At 61.8% G+C, this 19,529-nt stretch overlaps 1 protein-coding gene and 1 long non-coding RNA gene across 3 annotated transcripts in view; both read right to left on the reverse strand.

Annotated features, from left to right (window-relative positions):
* Positions 1 to 2,480: 2,480 nt before the first annotated feature.
* LOC144220357 (uncharacterized) lies at positions 2,481 to 4,402 on the reverse strand. The gene is made up of 2 exons (XR_013331710.1): positions 2,886 to 4,402; positions 2,481 to 2,724 (listed from the first exon to the last, which is right to left on the reverse strand). It is a non-coding gene; the product is annotated as an uncharacterized LOC144220357 (long non-coding RNA).
* Positions 4,403 to 4,409: 7 nt separating this feature from the next.
* GAK (cyclin G associated kinase) overlaps positions 4,410 to 19,529 on the reverse strand; it is a 43,072-nt gene continuing 27,952 nt past the window's right edge. The window contains exons 15-26 of one of the 2 annotated variants that reach the window (XM_077750558.1): positions 17,345 to 17,539; positions 16,965 to 17,082; positions 16,670 to 16,749; positions 14,204 to 14,397; positions 12,680 to 12,826; positions 12,035 to 12,496; positions 11,430 to 11,603; positions 10,760 to 10,870; positions 9,624 to 9,740; positions 5,883 to 6,110; positions 5,019 to 5,344; positions 4,410 to 4,924 (exon numbers count right to left, since the gene is read on the reverse strand). In XM_077750558.1, the coding sequence (XP_077606684.1) occupies positions 4,823 to 4,924; positions 5,019 to 5,344; positions 5,883 to 6,110; positions 9,624 to 9,740; positions 10,760 to 10,870; positions 11,430 to 11,603; positions 12,035 to 12,496; positions 12,680 to 12,826; positions 14,204 to 14,397; positions 16,670 to 16,749; positions 16,965 to 17,082; positions 17,345 to 17,539 (2,254 nt within the window). In that variant the 3' untranslated portion in view covers positions 4,410 to 4,822. Of the gene's footprint in view, positions 4,925 to 5,018; positions 5,345 to 5,882; positions 6,111 to 9,623; positions 9,741 to 10,759; positions 10,871 to 11,429; positions 11,655 to 12,034; positions 12,497 to 12,679; positions 12,827 to 14,203; positions 14,398 to 16,669; positions 16,750 to 16,964; positions 17,083 to 17,344; positions 17,540 to 19,529 lie in introns of both variants that reach the window. The other variant, XM_077750557.1, reaches the window with a different exon arrangement.

The raw sequence follows: 19,529 nt of genomic DNA on the forward strand, positions 1-19,529 counted from the left end.
GCCTGCTTGTGGAGCCTGGGCAAGGAGACAGACGCCCCAGGTAGGCAGCCTGGCTGAAGCTGAGGGTTCGGAGGGGTCACCCAGGGGAAAAGAGGCCAAGAGAGGGTGGTGGGGCTGTCAGGGGTGCTGGGCTGGCTGCGGTCGGATGCCCCCTCCCTGCCAGCCTGGGGCCCAGGCAGCTTGTCCAGCTTCCTGAAGAAAGTCCTTCAAAAAGACCATGGCAGGCAGGGGCGGCCCCTCTGTTTCTGAGGCTGGTGTCTGGGCCGAGCCTGAGCTGGCGAAGAGTCGGGGTGTGGATCAGCTCTGTCTGTGTGAAGGGCACAGCAGAGCCTGGGGGCTCAGCACCAGAGCCCTCCTGCTGTCCAAGGGGTACCGGCCCGGGGACTGGACTCACACCACCCGGGGCCACCCCGTCCCTGCAAGGACATGACCCAGGGCCCTGACAGCTTCTGGGCCCAGATGCTCTGAGCATGTCCTCAGGAGCCCCGATCCCCAAGGAAAGGCCACTGTCCCGCTCGCGTGGGTGCTCAGCAGTGTGTGGCTGGGCAGATGGCAAGTGGATGCGTGAGCCCACCTGCGCCCTGGCAAGGAGCCCGTGCCCAGGCCAACAGGGCACATGGAGCCACAAAGAGGCCGGCAGCTCCTTGACAGGTGACACACAGTCCCGGGGGCCCGGAACCTGCTCCCAGGGACACATCCGAAGGCGAAAAATGTGTGCCCATGTCCAGGGCAGCGTCATTCACAATGGCCGCAGGGCCAAAGAGCCCGACTCCCCTTGATGGTTAGATGAAGGTGTTTGTCCAAACAACAGTACTATCAGCCCGAGAAAGAAACCAAATCCTAATACTCCTACAACGTGGATCAGCCTCCGGCATCCTGCTGTCCAGAGGACCCCTCTCCTGCACTGAGGGGCAGTGCTGTGCACCTCTGCCCTGGGGGTCACCAGTGAGCTCGGTCTCAACAACAGGACTCGGTTGCTCCCGGAGAGCCGTCTGTCCACCCCCAAGGAGACGGCGTCTGACCTGGGGAAGCGCGTGCTGCACCCTGACCTGTGCAGAAACACGTTGTCTCGAGAACGGAGAAGCCCGGATACGCCGACTACAGGCTGCCGGGGCTCTCCGTGCTTCCACCTCTGGGGCCCCCATGACACCCAGCCCAGCCAGACTGAGAGACGCCTCCCACTGCTTGGTGGGGGGGTGGGGGGGTCTTCCTCCACAAGGGGCCCATCCAGCAGGGGTGCACAGGGCAGGTGCCAGGCTGCAGGATGAGATCCTATCCAGGCCTTACCGCCCAGGAGGCGGTCCTGGCCTAAGCGCGGGGACCACAGAGCTCAGCTGGACACCAGGGGCCTTGGTAACAGAGCCAACACCAGACATGATGTACAAGCATCCTTGTGTGTGCACATGTCCCTGTGTGTGCAAGCATCCCTGTGTGCGCACGCATCTGTCCCTGTGTACAAGCGTCCCTGTGCGTGCACGTGTCCCTGTGTGTACATGCATTCCTGTGTGTGCACGTGTCCCTGTGTGTGCACAGGTCCTTGTGCGTATACGTGTCCCTGTGTGTGCAAGCTTCCCTGTATGTACATGCGTCTGTGTGCATGTGTCCCTGTGTGCACATGTCCTTATGTGGACAAGTGTCCTTGTGTGTATACGTGTCCCTGTGTGCACACACGTGTGTGCACAAGCGTCCCTGTGTGTCTTTGCTCTGCCCTCCTGGTGGCCAAGCTGCTTTGTGTGAGGAAGACGACTTGACGACTTGTCATGGCTCAGCCTGCCCGTCACCTGGGGGTGGGGGCTGCAGAGCAACCCTGATAGGGTCCAATCTGGCAGTAGTGACGGGACTGAGGGTCCCTCTTGGGCCCGGGGTTCTCAAGCCCATGGTCCTGGGTGGGGGTGCGTCTCACGGGATCATCCGCAGACCCAGGGACACAGGCCTGAGGCTCTGATGTTCACCCTGCAGGGTAGCATCTCAAGGTTTGAGGGATGGGGCGCCTGGGCGGCTCAGTCGAGTAAGCACCTGACTTTGGCTCAGGCCATGGTCTCACGGTTCGTGGGTTCGAGCCCCGCGTCGGGCTCTGTGCTGACAGCTCAGAGCCTGGAGCTGCTTCGGATTCTGTGTCTCCCTCTCTCTCTGCCCCTTCCCTGCTCATGCTGTCTCTCTCTCTCTCAAAAATGAATAAAACATTAAAAAATTTTAAAAAAGGTTTGAAGGAGACCGTATAGTGAGTGGACTGGGCCTCATGGCAGCTGGGGCAGGAAGGTCCAGCTGGGCCATGGGGACCCACAGCAAAGCAGGGACCCCACGTCACTCCAGGGCCCTGTAGACCCTATGGGATCTACCCTGCGTCCCCCCAAGGCCTCCGTTTCAGGGACCCCAGGCAGAGTGGCCAGGGCAGGTGAAAGCTGGAGGAGGTGCTCAGCTGAGCTGGACCCCACCCCTTGGAAAAGCCCCCAGACTCGGCCACACAGGGTGGGCGCTCGTTAAGTGTTTGCTGAATAATAGTATTTATTTCCCACAAAGAGGCATTTGCCAGGAATCAGGCAGGGGCAGGATTTAAGGCTGTTTTCTGCACCGGAGCCAAGAACACAGGCCACGCTGCGGGAGGGTGGGTCCAGCCGTGGCCGGGAGACACGGAAGGCTTCTCCGGCCTGTACTACGGGGAACTGCAGGGACACCAACCGCAAGCGACGTTCAGCAGGTGCTGGCAGGGAGGAGGACGCGTCACTAGGTACAGAAATGAAACTACTTTCTCAAGACGCCAGACCTGACGCCCTGGCCGGGACCCCAGGGATGGGCAAACTGGCAGCTGAGTGAAAGGGCAATGCCTGCCGTCAGGGAGCAGGCAGGGAGGGGTGAGGCGGCTGGGGGGCGGCGTGGGGGCGTACCGTGTGGGTCACACGCCCAGCAGTCATGTGCCTCCACGGCCCCTGAGGACGCTGGTCACTGGGGACATCACAGGCATGCCGGGGGTGGGGGCATCCTCTGCAGACCCTGGGGGGGTGCGATGGGGTCCTGGGTTTACAGATGGGGGCAGCCTGGGAACCCTGTAGCAGCGACCCAAATGCCTCTCCCACCCTGCCCCCGGGGCCCATGGAGGTCTGGCTCCTGACTACACTCCTCACTGGCCCCACTGTGGACGTGCCGGGTCCCTGGAGTGGTCCCCACACTGGGTCCAGGGTCTGTAGGATAAGAGCTCTGTGAGCCAAGTAGAAACCTCTGGAATGTCACCCCAAGACAGTAAATAAGGGCCGGTACCAAAGACAGAGAGGGCAACAGGCCAGGGACTGGGGGTGGGTGGGCTCCCACAGCCCCCTGGAGGGCGGTGGGAGCTGGGGCGGGGCTCTGGATTCAAAGCAACTCTGATGTGAAATCTCTAAAGCTATTTAGGTCGCTCGTTATTTTTTAAAGGAGCTGGAAGCTAAAAATAGCAGCAAACCCGTAACAAATGCAGAGTTCTTATTCTCCGAACACTGGGACGCTGCCTGCACCAGCCTGCGTCAGTCGCTCAGCACCAAGGGCTCGTGTGGCCCATGGTCACCTCCACAGAGGGGCAGCGGCGGAGCCCAGGGGTCAGAAGGCAGGGGACTCACAGCCCCTGGTGTGGTCCTGCTGGCTGCAGGTCAAAGGCCAGAGCCTCTCCCTCTGCACCCTCAGAGCCCTGGGCACCACCCCCTTGGGCCCCTGCCCCGCCCAACGCCCACAGGGGCCCCCAGCTGCAGTGACGACGGCAGTGGAAGGGGGGCTCTGAGCGCCCGACTACCTGGGGACGTCGGTGCTGGGCTCCCGGCAGCCCTGCTGTGGCCCCTGCAGTGCTGTTTAGAGGCTCACACGGACGCCTCTGTGACCAGAGGTTCAAGTCCACACCAACTCACTTGTCCCACTCGAGGGATGGGCGGGACAGGGGCTGCCTCTCTCCGGTCCGCGCCCCTCCCGTGACAGGTCCTGAAATGGCCCTCAGTTCTGTCCAGCATCACACTGCACTCCGGGAGCCACACTGAACGAAGAAGGGAGCGCACAGAGGCCGGCGGTGCCGACTGGCCGGGGGGCGGCCGCGCAGGAGCAGAGCAGGACACCCCCAGGGGCTGTGAGGTCCCCGCTGACCGAAGCTTCGTGCTGGTGCGCACCACCCGAGCCCACACACCATGGAGACCACACCTGTGCAGCCGTGGCAGCCACGTCTCTGCCACGTGAGGCTGGGCACCGGACTCTTCTCCAATGAGCTTTTCATGAAAAGAAAGCAACCGCTCTGAATTCCCTAAGCAACAGCGTCCAAAGGCCCCATGCCCGTCCCCCTGTGAGAGGGGACCCAGCGGGACACGGGGGTGGGGTGGCATGGCCTTCTGTCTGGGCCGCATGCAGTGCTCACGGCGAGGCCCGCCGGCGGGGCTCCTGCGCGGCATCCCCGGGGNATCAGAAAATAGTTTAATTATGTACAAGCGGCTGCCGGGCTGCTCACACGCAGGAGTCAGCGTCCACGGGCAGGATGCTGAGCAGCGTGCTCTCCCGTGAGCAGGGGCTCTCAAGGCAACCGCCACTGTTCAAAATGACACGAATCACAAACTGTGACAATCGTGGGGGGGAATGTCATCAACACGTTTCCTTCGGGACCAGAAAAAGAAAAGGAGAATCGGAGGCTTTGGAATGCTTTCTCTCCTCGCGCCGGGGAGCGGCGTCTGCTCCGGACCCACCAGCAGCGGTGCGCACTACGACGCGGGTGCCGCCACGCGAGCCCATGCCGTCACGGCCACGGACAGGACCCTCCAGGTGAGCTCAGCAGCTTCCGGCTCCATGAGCCACATGTGCAGCCCCGGCCACCGTGGGACTAGAAGAGGGGCCGGGAGCCCTGGCTCTCGAACTCGGCCCAAGCGTCGTTCAGCTCCATGAAGATCATCCTGGCGTGCTGCTCGTGCGGCTGGCCCGCGGCCTGAGGGACCGGGCCACGCGGTGAGGAGGCCGCGGACCTGCTCCCAGCCGCCCCCCGCCCCCGACCTGCTCCCGCGCCCCCCGCCGGCGCTCACCTTGTCCGGGTGGACGGCCAGCACAGCTCGGCGGTACTGTTTTTTCACCTGCCCAGGGGTCACCAGGTCAGCCATGCCCACGGGGGCCCAGCGGCTCTCGCCGTCCCACAGCACGGTATGCAGGGTGGACAGCAGCGCACGGATATTCCTCTCCTTGCCCTCCGTCCACTCCAGGAGCTTCAGCTTGAGTGGGTCTGTGTCTCGGGCCTGCTCCTGCCTCCGCATCTCAGCCATGGTCCTGGGCCCCTTCCGGTCAGACTTGGAGGAAAATCCCTGATCGGACAGCAGGTCCTCAAAGTCGCTCTCAGACACTCGTGGCTTCTGACCTAGGGGAGAACAGAGGCTTGGCAAAGGCGCCCTGCCCACACGCACACGGTGGGGAGATCGGGGAGGGTGCGGAGCTGCAGCAACACTCGGAGAAAACCAGTCAGGATGGCTCCATCCCTCAGAAGGGCCCCACGAACACAGCCCACGGCCTGCACAACCGTTTCCAGCTCACCCACCCTTAAGGCTCCCAGGACAGCCATCTCCATCACCTCCTGGTGTCAACACAGATGTGCTGTCCCCATGACAAACACGGCGGCCAGGCCCGGGACAGAAGGCTCCCGGAGAGCGTGGGCCTGGCCATCGTGTCCTGGCCCTGTGACCACGGCCTCCCTGCAGGCTGCCTGGCCCATGCCGGCCCGGGAACAAGAGGAACGGACATGGGACCCCCACAGTAGCCCCCGCTGAGCAAGCACAGACATGGGCCCCACTGAACACTTTTTCCCAGGACAGGCTGTTGGAGAAACAAAGCAGGATTTTGCTGTAACTACTTCCCGGCCAACCCGGAAAAGCCTCACACCAGAGAGAGGGCGAACTCACCGAAGCTGGGGGTGCGGAAGCCCCTCTCCTCTCGACCGCCAATCACACTCAGATTGGCGGCGTAGTTAGGCCTTGGCTGTGCACAGGCTTTGGGGGGTGGCTTGGCTTGGGGGGGCCACGGGGTGCTCTGGGCCGGGGGCCGACTTGTCTGCTGCCAGGGACTGCCACCCGAGGGAGGGGGGGCGGTTTTGGGGCCGAAACTCCCAGGAGCAAATCCAGCAGGTGAGCCTGGGGAGACAGTTCACAGCAGGTGAGTGTCACTGCGACAGCTGCCTGGTCCCTGAAGTCGCCGCGGGTGGGGCAGTGCTGTTTCCAGCACTTGAAGTCCACACACACACTGGAAAAACGAGCACTCTGAAACGAATACTCAGGTCAGAGGCCAGGACGGGGCGGATGCCAAGGTGACCCCCACAGCTGGACGGTCCACAAAAGGCTGGGAGACGGTGGGGACAAGCGTGAGGACAAGCACTGCTTCCTTCACTTATTTTGAACCAGGTCAAACCAGACGGCCAGGCCACACGACGGGCCCCAGGCACCTGGCACCTTCCCCCAGAGCCCCCAGGTCCCAGCTCACACAACTGGGCTGCACCAGACCGGCTGCCCAGCACGTGCCAGCTGGGGTGCACACGAGCGTGTGCGTGCGGTTACCACATGCACAGATGGGGACACTCCTCTACTCTCCGTCTCCAGGACTGTTAGTTCAAGAATGTTCGAGAAATGGAATCAGAGAGTAGGTGAGCTCTGCAGGTGGTGTTCTCACTTGGACCTGTTCCTTCCTGCTGACTGGCCCACGGGAGGGCCTCAGGGCTGGCTCCGGTTTTCGGCAGTTCCGAACGAGGCTGCTGCGAACACTGCGCACAAAATTCTGTCCTTTCTCTGGGATGAAGGGCATCTGCTCCCGACCAACTCTTCTCCAGAGGGGCTGTGCCGTCTCACGTCCCCGCAGCCTCTACACTGGCGGCCTTGTCACGACCCTCCCATTTTTCCAAGTGGATGGGTTTCGGTCTTTGCTGTTCTCTTGTATCCTAGCTGTGAGTTCTAGGTCAAATATGTGGCCCAAAACTGTTCCTCCTGCATCTGTAGCTGATCTTTCTGTCTTTCAGCAAAGACGACCTTGTTTTGATGAAGTCCAAGGTTATCATTTTCTCTTTGTGGCTTGTGGTCTATGAGACAGGTAAGCTGAACCCTAGGCCCCAAAGATACTCCCCTACATTTTCTCCTACTGGCTCTGTTGTCTCTCACAAATCTACGACCACTCCTGAGCCCCCTGGTATGGGGACACGAGACTTAGGGCGAGTTTCTGCCTGTGGAGGCCCCATTGCCCCAGCACCATCTGCGGGTAGCCAGGCGCCTCTGTCGAAAACCAGCTGGGCCCACACGTGTGGGTCCACGTGTGGGTCCTGCTCCGTTCGGCTCTGACACCAGGCGGTGCTGACTTCAGCAGCTACGAGGAAGCCTGAAGCCGGGGGGAGGGATGCCTCCCACACTGTTCTCCATTACAGAAATACTTCAGTCACTCAGGTCCCCCGACTCTGCAGACAAGTGTTACTATGCGCTCACCCATGGCTCCAGAAATCCTCAGCGGGCTTCCTGGAAAGAAAGCGTGTGCTCCAGCCGCAGACCCGAGTGCGCTGCGCCTCCCCACGCGCCCCTGCTGCGCTCGCCGGGCCCACACCCATGAACCCCAGAACTTGAGCCCACGCTGTTCATAAGGAGAGCCTCTCCTGTTGACGGGCTCGAGACCAGCCCCTGCGTGGCCCACGATGGCGTGGACTCCGCTACCTGGCCGTGGCACGGCAGACAGCCTCGTGCTCCTGGAACAGACCCTCCGTGGCGGTGGTGCGCAGCTCGTTCTGAGCAACGACAGGCTCTCTTTGCCTAAGCTGTGCTGCACACGTCTGCCTGAGTTCACCGAGGGACACTCTCCACACGCATCTTTTCTTCTGCGGACCCTGGATTTGGGGGCCAGGGTAATGCCAGCTTCCTAAGACCCAATGGAAGGCATCCCGTCCTCTTCCTGTTTCCTGGAAGATGCCGTGTGGACTGGATGAATTCCTTATACGTCTGGTAAAATTCCCCAGAGTCCCTGGTAGGATACTGTCAACTCTGAACTCGTTGTGTCCACAGTCACAGAGCCGTCCCAGCGACGGGCTCCGTGCCAGCTGGGTTCCGCTGGTGGCCGGCACCCTCCAGAGCCTTCTGGCCTGCAGGGGCCCTCCACCTCATTCCTGTTATCATCCTTCCCAACTTGTCTTCGTAGAGCTTTGTCTTTTCACTGATCTTACGGATTTTTGAATTTTCTTCATGTTTTCAAAGAAAGAGACTTCTGTTCGCTCAGGGTTCTGTTTCACAGATTTAGGCACTTTCATCACATCCTCCCTTCCTTTTGTTTCGCGTTTATTTTGCTGTCTTTTCAAACATCCGTGGGGCGAGTCACGACATGGCTGAGAGGGTCTCTGGTGCCCGGAGCCCATGTGCTGCCTGTGCATGCGAGCCCCTCACTTCGGGATCCCACACCTTCTCCTTCCACCCAGCTGCTCCGTGTCCTCACTGGCCCTGCGTGGCTCAGTGTCTAAGTGTTTGAAGACCGAACGGTTATGCCGTGGTCGCTGGTTCCCAGTCCGTGTGGTCAGGGAACAACTGTGCTCTCTGTGGTGTTGCCCCTTCACACGTGCCAAGCTTTGCTTATGAAGGCCCGGATGCACCCGGAGAAAGTGGGTGCTCTGTGCTGTTGGAGCCAAGCGCGTGAACGTCCTGGGGCCCTCCAGGCCACGGACGCTTCCAGCTCCTCCATCGCTGTGCTGACCTCACGTCCAGCTGCTCTGTCATCTGTCACGGAGGATCTGGTGTCTGCAACTAGAGTCTGAGTCTGTCAGTTTCTCCTTTCCAACCGTCAGCTTTCCTCAGGATGCCCTGCTTTCCGGGTGTGTGTGACAAAGGGTCTGGGGTCACAGTGCAGACCTGAACGCCGGGCTCCATCCCAAGAATGGGTCACTGGGGACCTGAGAGGTCCTTCCCCCCAAACAGGACTCAGGGCCACACAAGAGGCTCTAGGCCACCCACCCGTTGTGTGAGTGGCCTGGTACACAGGCCACACAGGGGCAGACGGCCAAGGGCAAACTCGAGCTCCAGGAATGTCCTCAGAGAGACAATGCAACCTGAACACCAGGAATGTGCTAGAACAAAACTGCTCAAAGAAGGAAAGCCACGGGGATTCAACAAGACAGACACAGAATGAGCCCCCAACATGGCACAGACACAGGCAGCGGGGGGTCCTGAAGACCCAATGGGCATCACAAGATTGGAGCAAGTACAAGCACATTTGAGGCACCAGGGGTTTTCCTAGCGCTGTGGAGCCTCGCGCTCCACACCAAAGCGATGCTGTGCCAGGCACCGGGAGGGCTGTAGGGGCAGCCACCGCGCCCCAGGAGAGGAGCGCAGCCCCGAGGCCTCATCGCCAAGCCTGGAGTTCCAGCCTCCAGCCAACCCGCAAGGGATGAGGGGCCGCTCAGACACTCATGGTCTCTGTGCCCCACGCACGTCTGGAGGAGCCAGAGGAACCCGAGGACACACGTTCCGGGCCCAGATGCCGGGTGGGGCCCACATGTGCCTGCTGCCTACTGGTGTTGGCTGGATTCACAAGCACCCGCAGCAGGCACGGCCGGAGACAGGCTGCACCCTCCTGCCAGAGGGGCTCGGGCAGGGCTCTGGCCCCTCACCCCCGACGGTCGGGCACGTCACCTTGGAGGCCGGAACTGAGGTCACCGAGGTCTGCAAACGGGTCCAGGCTCTGAGACTTGGTCCAGCCGGCCGGGGGGCCAGGAGGAGCAGGCTGGCCTCCAGGAGAGAAGAAAGGACCTGGAGAGAGGTGGAGAGCTCAATGACAAGGGGCACCCTCGGGGCGCTCCTGAGGCCGCGCCCGGCTAGAGTCAGCGCCCTCCCCAGCTCACGATGTGGCCCTGCGTGCAGCCACAGCTGCCTCCTCTGACTCCTGTTACTCTGCTCCCGTGACCCCACTTCCCAGAATCCGCGGACGAGTGACCGCGTTGCACAACGACCCTCACAACAGTCAGCACTGGAGGCCCTCTAGCTGTCAGACGCCGCGGAATCTGGACGAGTTAGCACCGTAAGCCCCACGATGGAACGTCATAGTCATCACAAATGACGGCTGCTTGTATGTAAAGAGTTCTTACAGTAAAAAAAACCCCTTGAAGTCTCTCTATATATACACATAGAACTAAAAACATGCAAAGCAGGGCGCCTGGGTGGCTCAGTCAGTTAAACCTCTAACTTCGGCTCAGGTCGCTGCGTTGGGCTCTGTGCTGACAGCTTGGAGCCTAGAGCCTGCTTCCCACTCTGTGTCTCCTCTCTCTGCCCCTCCCCTGCTCATGTTTTGTCTCTCTCTCCAAAACAAATAAACGTTAAAAAAAAAAAAAAAGAATGTCTCATCTGGAGAGGACCCTAAAATCATGCGAAGAAACAGCTGATGTCCTTTACAAAGAAGAAATGCAAATTAAGAGAACAATGCATCGAACTGGCAACCAGGGTGAGAGCCTCAGGCTGGGGACTGCTCCTGGGCAAACAGTACCCGAAAGGGGACACGGGTTGTGGCTCTTGACAGCAACTCACTACTGGAACGTTCCCAACAAGACAGAATCCCACACACAAGAAAAGACAGAGACACACAGAGAACGGGGCACACACCTTCAGGACGCACAGGAGCCACAGCAGACGAGACACCCCCAGGGAACGCTATGGGGACCGCTCGCAGCAGCAACCGGGCACCGCCTCCTGTCAAGCCCTCCCGGCAAACACGCCGCATGAGACACAAAGACACCAGAGCCCGGTGGGGGCCCCCCTGAGAACTGGGCTCGTACCTTCGCCAGCGGGGGCAGGGGCCGGAGCCTCGGCCCAGGCTTCCCACCCTCCCAGCAGATCCGGGTGGCTGGCCGAGGCTGTCATCTTGCTGGGCTCTGCTGGTAAACTCCCTGGAAAGAGAGCAGTACTGTCTGGGGTGCCCCCTGGTCGGGGCAGGCAGCCACAAGCCCCTCTCTGGGAGGCCGGGAGGACACCCTCTGTCCCCCCTCGCGTGTGAGCAGCAGGCTGGGAACAGAGCTGGCCCTGCAGCGGCCCCTGAGGCACTGCTGGCAGAGCGAGGCCCCAGGCAGGGCAGGGCTCTCGAATTCCCAGGGTCCCCAGGGAGCTGCACTGGGCTCAGCCCACACAGATGGGCTGCTTTCTTCCTCAGAGTCTCGAGGACACACCATGTGGTCGCACACCTTGCCAAGTAGACGATGGGATCACCAGTTCATGGAGCGACAACGATGAGGTCTTCAAAGGCCTCCCCACCCCGTGGCCACACGTATTCCCAGACATGTGCTGGAGCCCCCAGACCGGCCTTCAACCCTCCCCTGAAGCCCTGCAGAGTGCACGGGCTGGACACCCGCAGACTGTCCCTGTCCCAGGGGAGGAAGGAGCTGCGGCAACCCAGGGTCCACAGCGGGGGACGGCGCTGCCCACCCTCCAGGCCTCGACCTTGGCACTTACCCAGGTTCAGGAAGTCGGTGCTGCAGGCTGGGGGCGGGGCGCTGTGGGTGGAGGGGAAGGAGACGGGAGTGGCAGCAGGAGGCTCTGAACTAAGAAATTCACCGAAGAGGTCGGGCTTGGAGCAGGGCTGGGTGTCTGGACCAGATGGCAGAAGGAGAGGATCAAACGGGTCGGCTGCAGAAGGACACCCAGAGGGCGGGCGGAGGTGAGGCTCTGCGTAAGCGCCTGTGGCCCAAAACATCAGACACAAGGCTGAGCAAGTCGCAGCCAGACCTGGGCTGAGGCCGCAGCGTCCTCCGTAAGAAGGCCCTGCACAGCCCGAGGCCCTCGCCTGAGACTTTTCTCGGAGAGGAAGCCCGTGAGAGAGGAGGCTGGCGGTCCTGGGACGGGGGTGTCGAGGGGCCTCAAGAGTCCGACCCTCAGAGCAGCTGCCTCAGGCCATCTTGCCCTGGGCTGCTCCCCCAGTGGGTGGCCGAGGGCCAGGACACTGACCACCCCCCCACCCCGGGTCCATTCTCAGGGGCTCCTCCCAGGTAACTTTGATAGCCAGGCCAAACGACTAAAACCGTACGATCCTCTACTCCCCACGGGATGGAACCACGTACCGGCCACAGCCGGCCCTTCTCGAGGTGGGCTCTGGGCGCTCACGGAAGGGGCCGGGGTTTCGAAGAGCAGGGGGGCATCTCCGCCCAGCAGATCGCCTGGGGGGACCTCCGGGGCGGTGTCAGGGGCCCCCAGCAGGCGGCTGAGCAGGTCGGCGTTACTGGGGGCCGCCCCACAGGCCTGCACCGGGGGTGTCGGCCCCGCCCCGGAGTGCAGGCCCAGGAGGTCAACACTGTCCTCCTGCAGCACAGGCTCGTGTGGCGAGGCCGCGTCAAAGATCAGCTCTTGCTCTTGCACCCTCCCTGCTGGGCCTGCGGTGTCCTCCTCAGCTGCGTCCCTGCTCTCAGCTGAGGGCGTGGCCGCCTCCTCGTCAGAAAGCTCGCCCCCGCCTGCATCCGCGCCTGGGGCTGGCGTGCTCTCCTTGGCAACGTTACTTTCTGGACCCGTCTCTGTGTCTTTCTCCTCTGAAAAGAACAGCACAGGCTGCCGTGGCCGGAAGGGGGAGGGGAGGGGATGGGATGGCAGGTCGAAGCCATGTAGCAGCCGGGGGGGAAAGGGTTAGGAAAGAAATGAGCAAAGCGGGCACCCAGCGCACCCCGCCAGACACCTCTGCCACCGGCCCGGCCGCTGCTGGTGCCCACACATACCGTGCCAGTCCAGCGTGTGGAGGAAGTGGCTGGTGTCTGTGCTACTGCTCTGTGGTGAATCAGACTCCGTGGGCTCGGCATCCGGAGACCCCGCCTCGGCGTCGTACTGAGCGGTGGAGCCGGGCTGCCGGGGGAGCTCCGGCTTCCCTGCCAGGGAGAAAGCACGTGTCAGGAACCCGGCCCAAACGCCACCACCCCCACAGTAGCACAGCCATAGCGTCGGCTGCCCAATTCCAAACCACTGGGGGTCGTGTGCTGACAACCAGAGGGCCTGGTCTGCGAAAAGCCCAAGGTCAGCTCAGACACACACGCCACGCGTGCAGACACCCATGCCTCTCAGGGATGCAGCTGCCCTCGTGCATGGGGACGGACAGCATGCAGACCGAGGACTCGAAGACAACCGTGATGGAGTCGGCAGCCAAGAGGGTGGGCCCTGCCTGTACCCGTGTGAGGGTGTGGGGAGAGCCTCGACTTCTTCCAGGAAGCTAACCTCCCTCTCTGCGCAAGCGACTCAGAGCTGCCTCTCCCAGCAGAGCCATGGTGACCCCCGGGGCAGGGCTGCGAGGGCCCGAGGGCTCTGGCGTCTGGGAGCGGTCTGGCCACCTGAGTCCCCCAGGTGGGGCTGCGCCGGGAGGGTCTTGGGTGGGGGCTTTGGGCCTCCCTATGCCCCGCCCACAGCCTGATAGGGGACGGGGGCAGGCCCTGCAGGGCAGATGTCAGAGCGGCCCGGCGGTGTGTTTGGACAGCAAGGGTCTCAGGCCGGGTGTTTGGACAGCAAGGGTCTCAGGCCAGGTGTTTGGACACAAGGGTCTCAGGCCGGGTGTTTGGACAGCAAGGGTCTCAGGCCAGGTGTTTGGACACAAGGGTCTCAGGCCGGGTGTNAAGGGTCTCAGGCCAGGTGTCTGGAAAACAAGGGTCTCAGGCGGGGTGTTTGGACACAAGGGTCTCAGGCCGGGTGTTTGGAAAACAAGGGTCTCAGGCCGGGTGTTTGGACACAAGGGTCTCAGGCGGGGTGTTTGGAAAGCAAGGGTCTCAGGCCAGGTGTCTGGAAAGCAAGGGTCTCAGGCCAGGTGTCTGGAAAGCAAGGGTCTCAGGCGGTGTGTTTGGACACAAGGGTCTCAGGCCGGGTGTCTGGACAGCAAGGGTCTCAGGCCGGGTGTTTGGACACAAGGGTCTCAGGCGGGGTGTTTGGACACAAGGGTCTCAGGCGGTGTGTTGGGACAGCAAGGGTCTCAGGCGGGGTGTTTGGACAACAAGGGTCTCAGGCGGGGTGTTTGGACACAAGGGTCTAAGGCCGGGTGTCTGGATACAAGGGTCTCAGGCCGGGTGTCTGGACAGCAAGGGTCTCAGGCGGTGTGTTTGGACAGCAAGGGTCTCAGGCCGGGTGTTTGGACAGCAAGGGTCTCAGGCGGGGTGTCTGGACAGCAAGGGTCTCAGGCCGGGTGTTTGGACAGCAAGGGTCTCAGGCGGTGTGTTTGGACAGCAAGGGTCTCAGGCTGGGTGTTTGGACAGCAGGGGTCTCACCAAATTTAGACAGAATGTCCTGCTGCTCTTCTCGGCTGGAAAACAGGATTTTGGGGTTTAGCCCCCTCATGCTTGTGCTCTCCCAGGGTGGGGCCTCCCGGCTGGGCCGGTCTCTGGGCTCCACCTCCACCTCCAGGTTCACTTGGAATAAATCCGGGTATTTCTCCTGAATGTCACACGCATCCAGGTCATACCTGCGATTGGAGGCCAGATGCCAGTTAGGAAGGACCTCTGCAGGTCAGGGGCCCCATGGTCACCAGAAAGTGAACACAGAAAGGCACAGGATGCGTCTGCGGGGTCCGTGGCTTCCAGGTCACTGAACCCCGACTGCGGGCTCTGCGCCTTCTAGGGAGCTCCGGGATCTCTCCCCGCACTTCCCAAGACCATGTGTGACAACATTTCCACAGACCCCGTGGAGAAGCCCAGTCCCCAGCTGGGCAGCAGGCTCCCAGCTCCGTCTTACGTCACCAGGCAGCTCTGTGCACTGCTGACTGTTTCAACGTCACCAAAACAACGCAAGGACAAAAACACCAGAGAACACAGAGAAGGGGTGGTGGGTCCCCCAGGGACCCATGCGTGGAAGGAGAGGCCCTGTGGTCCTCTGCGGTGTCTGTGCAACACCTACGACCACACACGAAACAGCCACTGAGCAGTAGGGCCGTGGACACGAGGGCTGTGGTCAGTTTGGGTGGAAAAGCTGTGGCAGACGGTGAGGCTGACTCCCACGGAATAAACCAAGCGAGCAGGCGAGATGCTGATGTGCAACGTCGCTGGTTCTGGTCCTTCCCACCTTTGCGTGAGGGGAGGCAGCACAACGGCGTGGCGCTGCTCCTCCTGCGGGGGCAACGTGGGCTCAGGACAGTGGCCGCCGTGCCACAGGCCCTCCTCAGGCCACAGCGCCCTCTGTCTACTGGTCGGCTTGTTCTGGCCCAGGCCTCCCGTGCGCTTCCTTCCTAAGTCGGGCCATGACAGGGAGACGCAGTCCACCCTGTGGCCAGGCAGGAGCAGCTAGCACGGGAGCCGCCGTGGTGAGCCCAGAGGCAGCAATGCCAGCAAGGACCACAGGAGACCTAGACCCCGTCCACAAGGGAGGGAGGAGGGAGCGCCTCACTGCTGCAGGCTCAGCTCCAGGGGCAACAGGGCCATGGGGGCAGCTCTGGGGGCCACATTGGTGGCCGCCCATCCCCCCTCCCCACCCTGGCTGGCCCCCGGAGACGACCTCAGGGCCTGGGCCTGCCCTGATCACACAGCAGGCCAGTGAGGGAACAATGAGGGTCTGTGAGCAGGGCCAGGACCCCCAGGGCCCTGTACTTCAGGAGGGCATGAAGGCCCAGGGGGCTGTCCCCGGGGGCTGACTATAGTCCTGCCCACGTAAGCACACTGGGACCATCCCTCAGTCACAGGGCCTCCTGGAAGACAGACCCACTCAGGTTTATCTGACAGTGGGTCCTGCTAAGACCATTCCAAGTTCTTGTCCCAAACTATCCTTTTTCAAACAGCCTCTCTGCACAGAGACTCCTGCCCACAGAAGACACACCCCTTCCTGCACCAGTCACACAATTCGAGAACCCTGGAAGCATAACGCGCACACAGTGAGGCACAGATCCAAGTGCAGCTCAGTAAGGCTCTGCCCAGATACCAGAATGTTCCAGCCTCCAAGGAGGTCCCTAGGCCTCTCCAGGCTACGCACTCAGAGGCGGCCATTCCCTGGGCCCCTGGCACCCAGAGGGTCAGAGCCGAGTCCTCCCTGACCCCCCCCCCCCGTTCCCCCTCCTCTTGGTCTGGAGCAGCACGTGTGTGTGTGCGCACGTGCGGGCACGCCTGCGTGAGGCAAAGGGGGAACAGGAGCTGCAATCCAGATGCCCGCGTGCAGCCCCGTCCAGCTGTATGAACACCCCCGCCCCCCACAGAGGCCGGGACACCCGCGGTGCTGGGGGCCAGGCATCCACGTGCTGTCCCGGCGGGGGACCTCAGAGAGCACGGCTACAGAGCCCTGGGTGAGACAAGACGCTTACCCCCGACTCCACGCATTTCTGTTTCTGTCCCTCGCCCCAGACGACGCCCTTAACGCCCTCCACCTTCCGAGTGGAGCACAGCGCTCCGCACGCGTCAGGGGCTCGAGGTTTGAAAGCAACACACACCCGTTCACCTGACTACACCACATCTGGTGTGGGCATGGCTGCGTTCTAACAAGAACTGCAAAGGGCCAGTCCCAGCCACAGAGGCGCACAGTGGCAGCTGCCACGGCCCAAGAGGTGCCACATATCGGACACTGGGCCACGCTCAGCGGGTGGGCGGGGGGACCCAAGACTGGAGTTGTGTGGCAGCCCAGCCACCACGCACGGACTGTATCGTCCTGCCCGTGTCCAGTGCACGGAGTTCAGTGCTGCGGGGTGCACAGCGGGGGGCGGGGGGCCTCCGTGCACCTGACTGTCCTGACCTCTCCCACATGTGACCCCCACATACTTTGCAAATTTCACGGTGGTTGCATTCCGAGGCACAAAGCCGGTGTGGAACTGGATCTGGAACATCTTCATGGATGCCACCTGCAGAGAGAACACAGGGGACCCTGAAGCTGGGGAGGGGACACCAGACCCTCACATTGCAGACACACACTTCACGGGGCAGCCCCGAAGCCATAGCCCAGTGGACTCCCCACGCAGACAGCACCCCACAGTGTGGCTAGCGGCCCTCTGTCTCGGGCCACACGAGGTGGGGATCCCACAGGCTGATGGCCCAGGGGGCCTGGGCGCCCGTGTACCTTGGCCTGAAGTCTTCCGCCCAGCGTGGCCCTCGCGTGGTAGATTACGACGAGCACATCCCCCTGCACTGTGACGCCCAGGGGAATGACCGCTTTGCCGTCCTCGGTTTTAAAGTCCCTGGAGAACGGGACGAGAAAAGGTTCACCAAGTCGGAAAGACAGCTTTCTGGTGAAGAGCAGCCCTGCAAGGGTGCAGGCGAGCCCCGAGCTCTCCCAGAGCACCCCCGCTTCAAGCCCAGGTTCTGCTCCTGGGGGTTCTGGGAGGCGGCACTGCCGGAACGGACTTGGACTTGTAGGGAGCTGCCCCTCAGCAGGCCGGCCTGGCCCGCCCCCTCCTGGGGTCTCCCAGAGGAAGGCGGCTGGGCGAGCCCCGCGCTCACCGCATCTTGTCGTACTCCTGGGACGTGGTGGTCACTCGCTCGTCCCCCACGTACACCTCACAGAAGGGCCTGCAGCCATTCCTCTGCTTGCTGAAGAGCGGCACGGGCGTCATGACCACGGCTTTCACCAGGACGGGTTTGCTGTGTGGCGTGATGGGCTCTTCTGCCACCATGTCACACATGTACTCAATGTACCTGCGGGGGCCGGAGGCACAGAACGTCCCAGGTGAGCTCGTCACACACGCTGCACCCCTGAAGCTCCTGCATCTTCTTTCCCAACGAACGTGAGCATTTAACACTACATTCAAGCTTCCTCTCGTAAATCTGATGTAATTTTCATTTGTTTTAAAGTATTTTTAAACTCCCCGAGATTTTTTTTGACTCATGGGTAATTCAGAAGTGGGTTAATTCTGAAACGTTTAGGGATTTTTCCAGTTTTGTTATCAATTTTTTTTCTTTTCTTTTTCTCTCTTTAAGATTTCTTTAATTTCTTGAAGGGAACGTCTATACCCCAGATGGGGCTCAAATTCACGACCTTGAGCAAGCCAAGCACCCGGATCTGTTACCAATTTCTGGCGTAATTCTATTGTGAACAGTTTGTGGGAGCCTGCTGCGGTTTAATGGCCTAAAACATTTTTCCACTGAATGGTCCACCACCACTGAAGGACCTTGTTTTTTTCAACTGTTGGGTGGAAGGTTCTAGAGAGGTCATCCAGCTGGCTGCCAGCAACCGCTCCGTCCCGAACCGACCATCCACTGCCGAGTGGGAACACTGATGTGACCGTGAGAGCCTATCTCTCCTGTAACTGTTTCCGGCTCTGCAGACCTTGAATCTGCGGTCATGACACTCGCGCCTCCAACCCTGCAGGTGGTCTTCCCGGTGCCCCACGGTGCACACGCCAGGTATCTGTCCTACCCTCCTGTGACCCTGTCCCCTCGAGATGGGGACAGAGTGGTGATGGCTTGCGGGCAGAGGGAGAGAAGGGAGGCCGTTCCCGAGCGTGAGGCCCACGCTACACTGCGCTGGCCAGCCTGTTCGGGGGACTCGCCCCCTCCCCAGGAGGTCCAACGCGCCTCACTCACTGCACGGAGCCCGGACGCCCACGTCTCCATCCTCGCCAGCAAGTCCCACCAACATCCTGAGCGAGCCCAGACGGGGAGGAGGAAGTGGCACACCTCTGCGAGATGCGCACCATGGCACAGCCGGGCCACAGCCCGACAGCAGCCCCGGGAGACGCGAGCCAGGCCCACACCTCTGACTGCAGAGGCGGAGGGCGCGTGCAGATGTGGAAGCCACCAAGTCTGTGGTGAGGAGTCAGGCAGCAACTGTACCCCCCTGATCCCCTGTCCTGATGGCGGAGGCGGGGTCCCCCACAGGTCGCATGTTGCTGGGTGCTGCTCTTTCATCCGGTGGGACAGTCCCTTGGCTGGCACGCAGCGACCCTTCACGCTCGGTACCCCCGTGGCCGTGTCCCACCCGCTGTCCCCCTGGCTGCTCTGGGTTCTTGAATTCTTTGGCTCTCTTGTCTTGAGGTACGCGAGCATTTTTTACAATCCCACTTATCTCCTCTGCTGACCTCTAACTCCAGTTCGTGAAACCGCCTCTCCCGGCGGCCCCGGGGTTTCCCACGAGACCTGCGACACGGTCTGTAGCCGCTCCCTCTGGCGGCCTCGGCGATCTCTGCGTGTGCTCACCCGCGGGCTGAGCCTGAGCGGGCTTCCTGCCTGCTTCTTCTGCGTCCTCTGGCCTTTGGCAGTCTGGCGTCTCATTGATTCGGGGAATTTCTGGCTACTGCTTCCGCACGTTGCCGTCCCCACCCTTCTGCCTCCTGCAGCCGCCGACACGGCCCGGCGGGCCAGGCTGCCCGGCCTCAGCCCTGACCCGTCTTTGCGCTCTGGGCTCAGTGACGCCACCTGCCCTGCCTTCCCAGCTGCCATGACACAGCCTTTCTCACGTCCAGCTCCTGTCTGAAGTGACCCCGTGCTCCTGGGCCTCACCCACCTCCTTCCTCAGTACCTTCAACACATCAATCACTCACTTTAAACTCCCCGTCAGCTACCTGGGGTCTTGTCCTGAAGCTGCTCAGACTCCCGCCCGTCGCACAGGGACTCACTCACTGTGTCCCTCCAGCTGCCAGCCAAGATTCAAGAGGGCACAGGACACCCCCCCCCCCCCCCCCCCCCC

Source organism: Crocuta crocuta, unplaced genomic scaffold (genome assembly GCF_008692635.1).
Source record: "Crocuta crocuta isolate KB4526 unplaced genomic scaffold, BGI_CrCroc_1.0 scaffold179, whole genome shotgun sequence".
Lineage (NCBI taxonomy): Eukaryota > Metazoa > Chordata > Mammalia > Carnivora > Hyaenidae > Crocuta > Crocuta crocuta.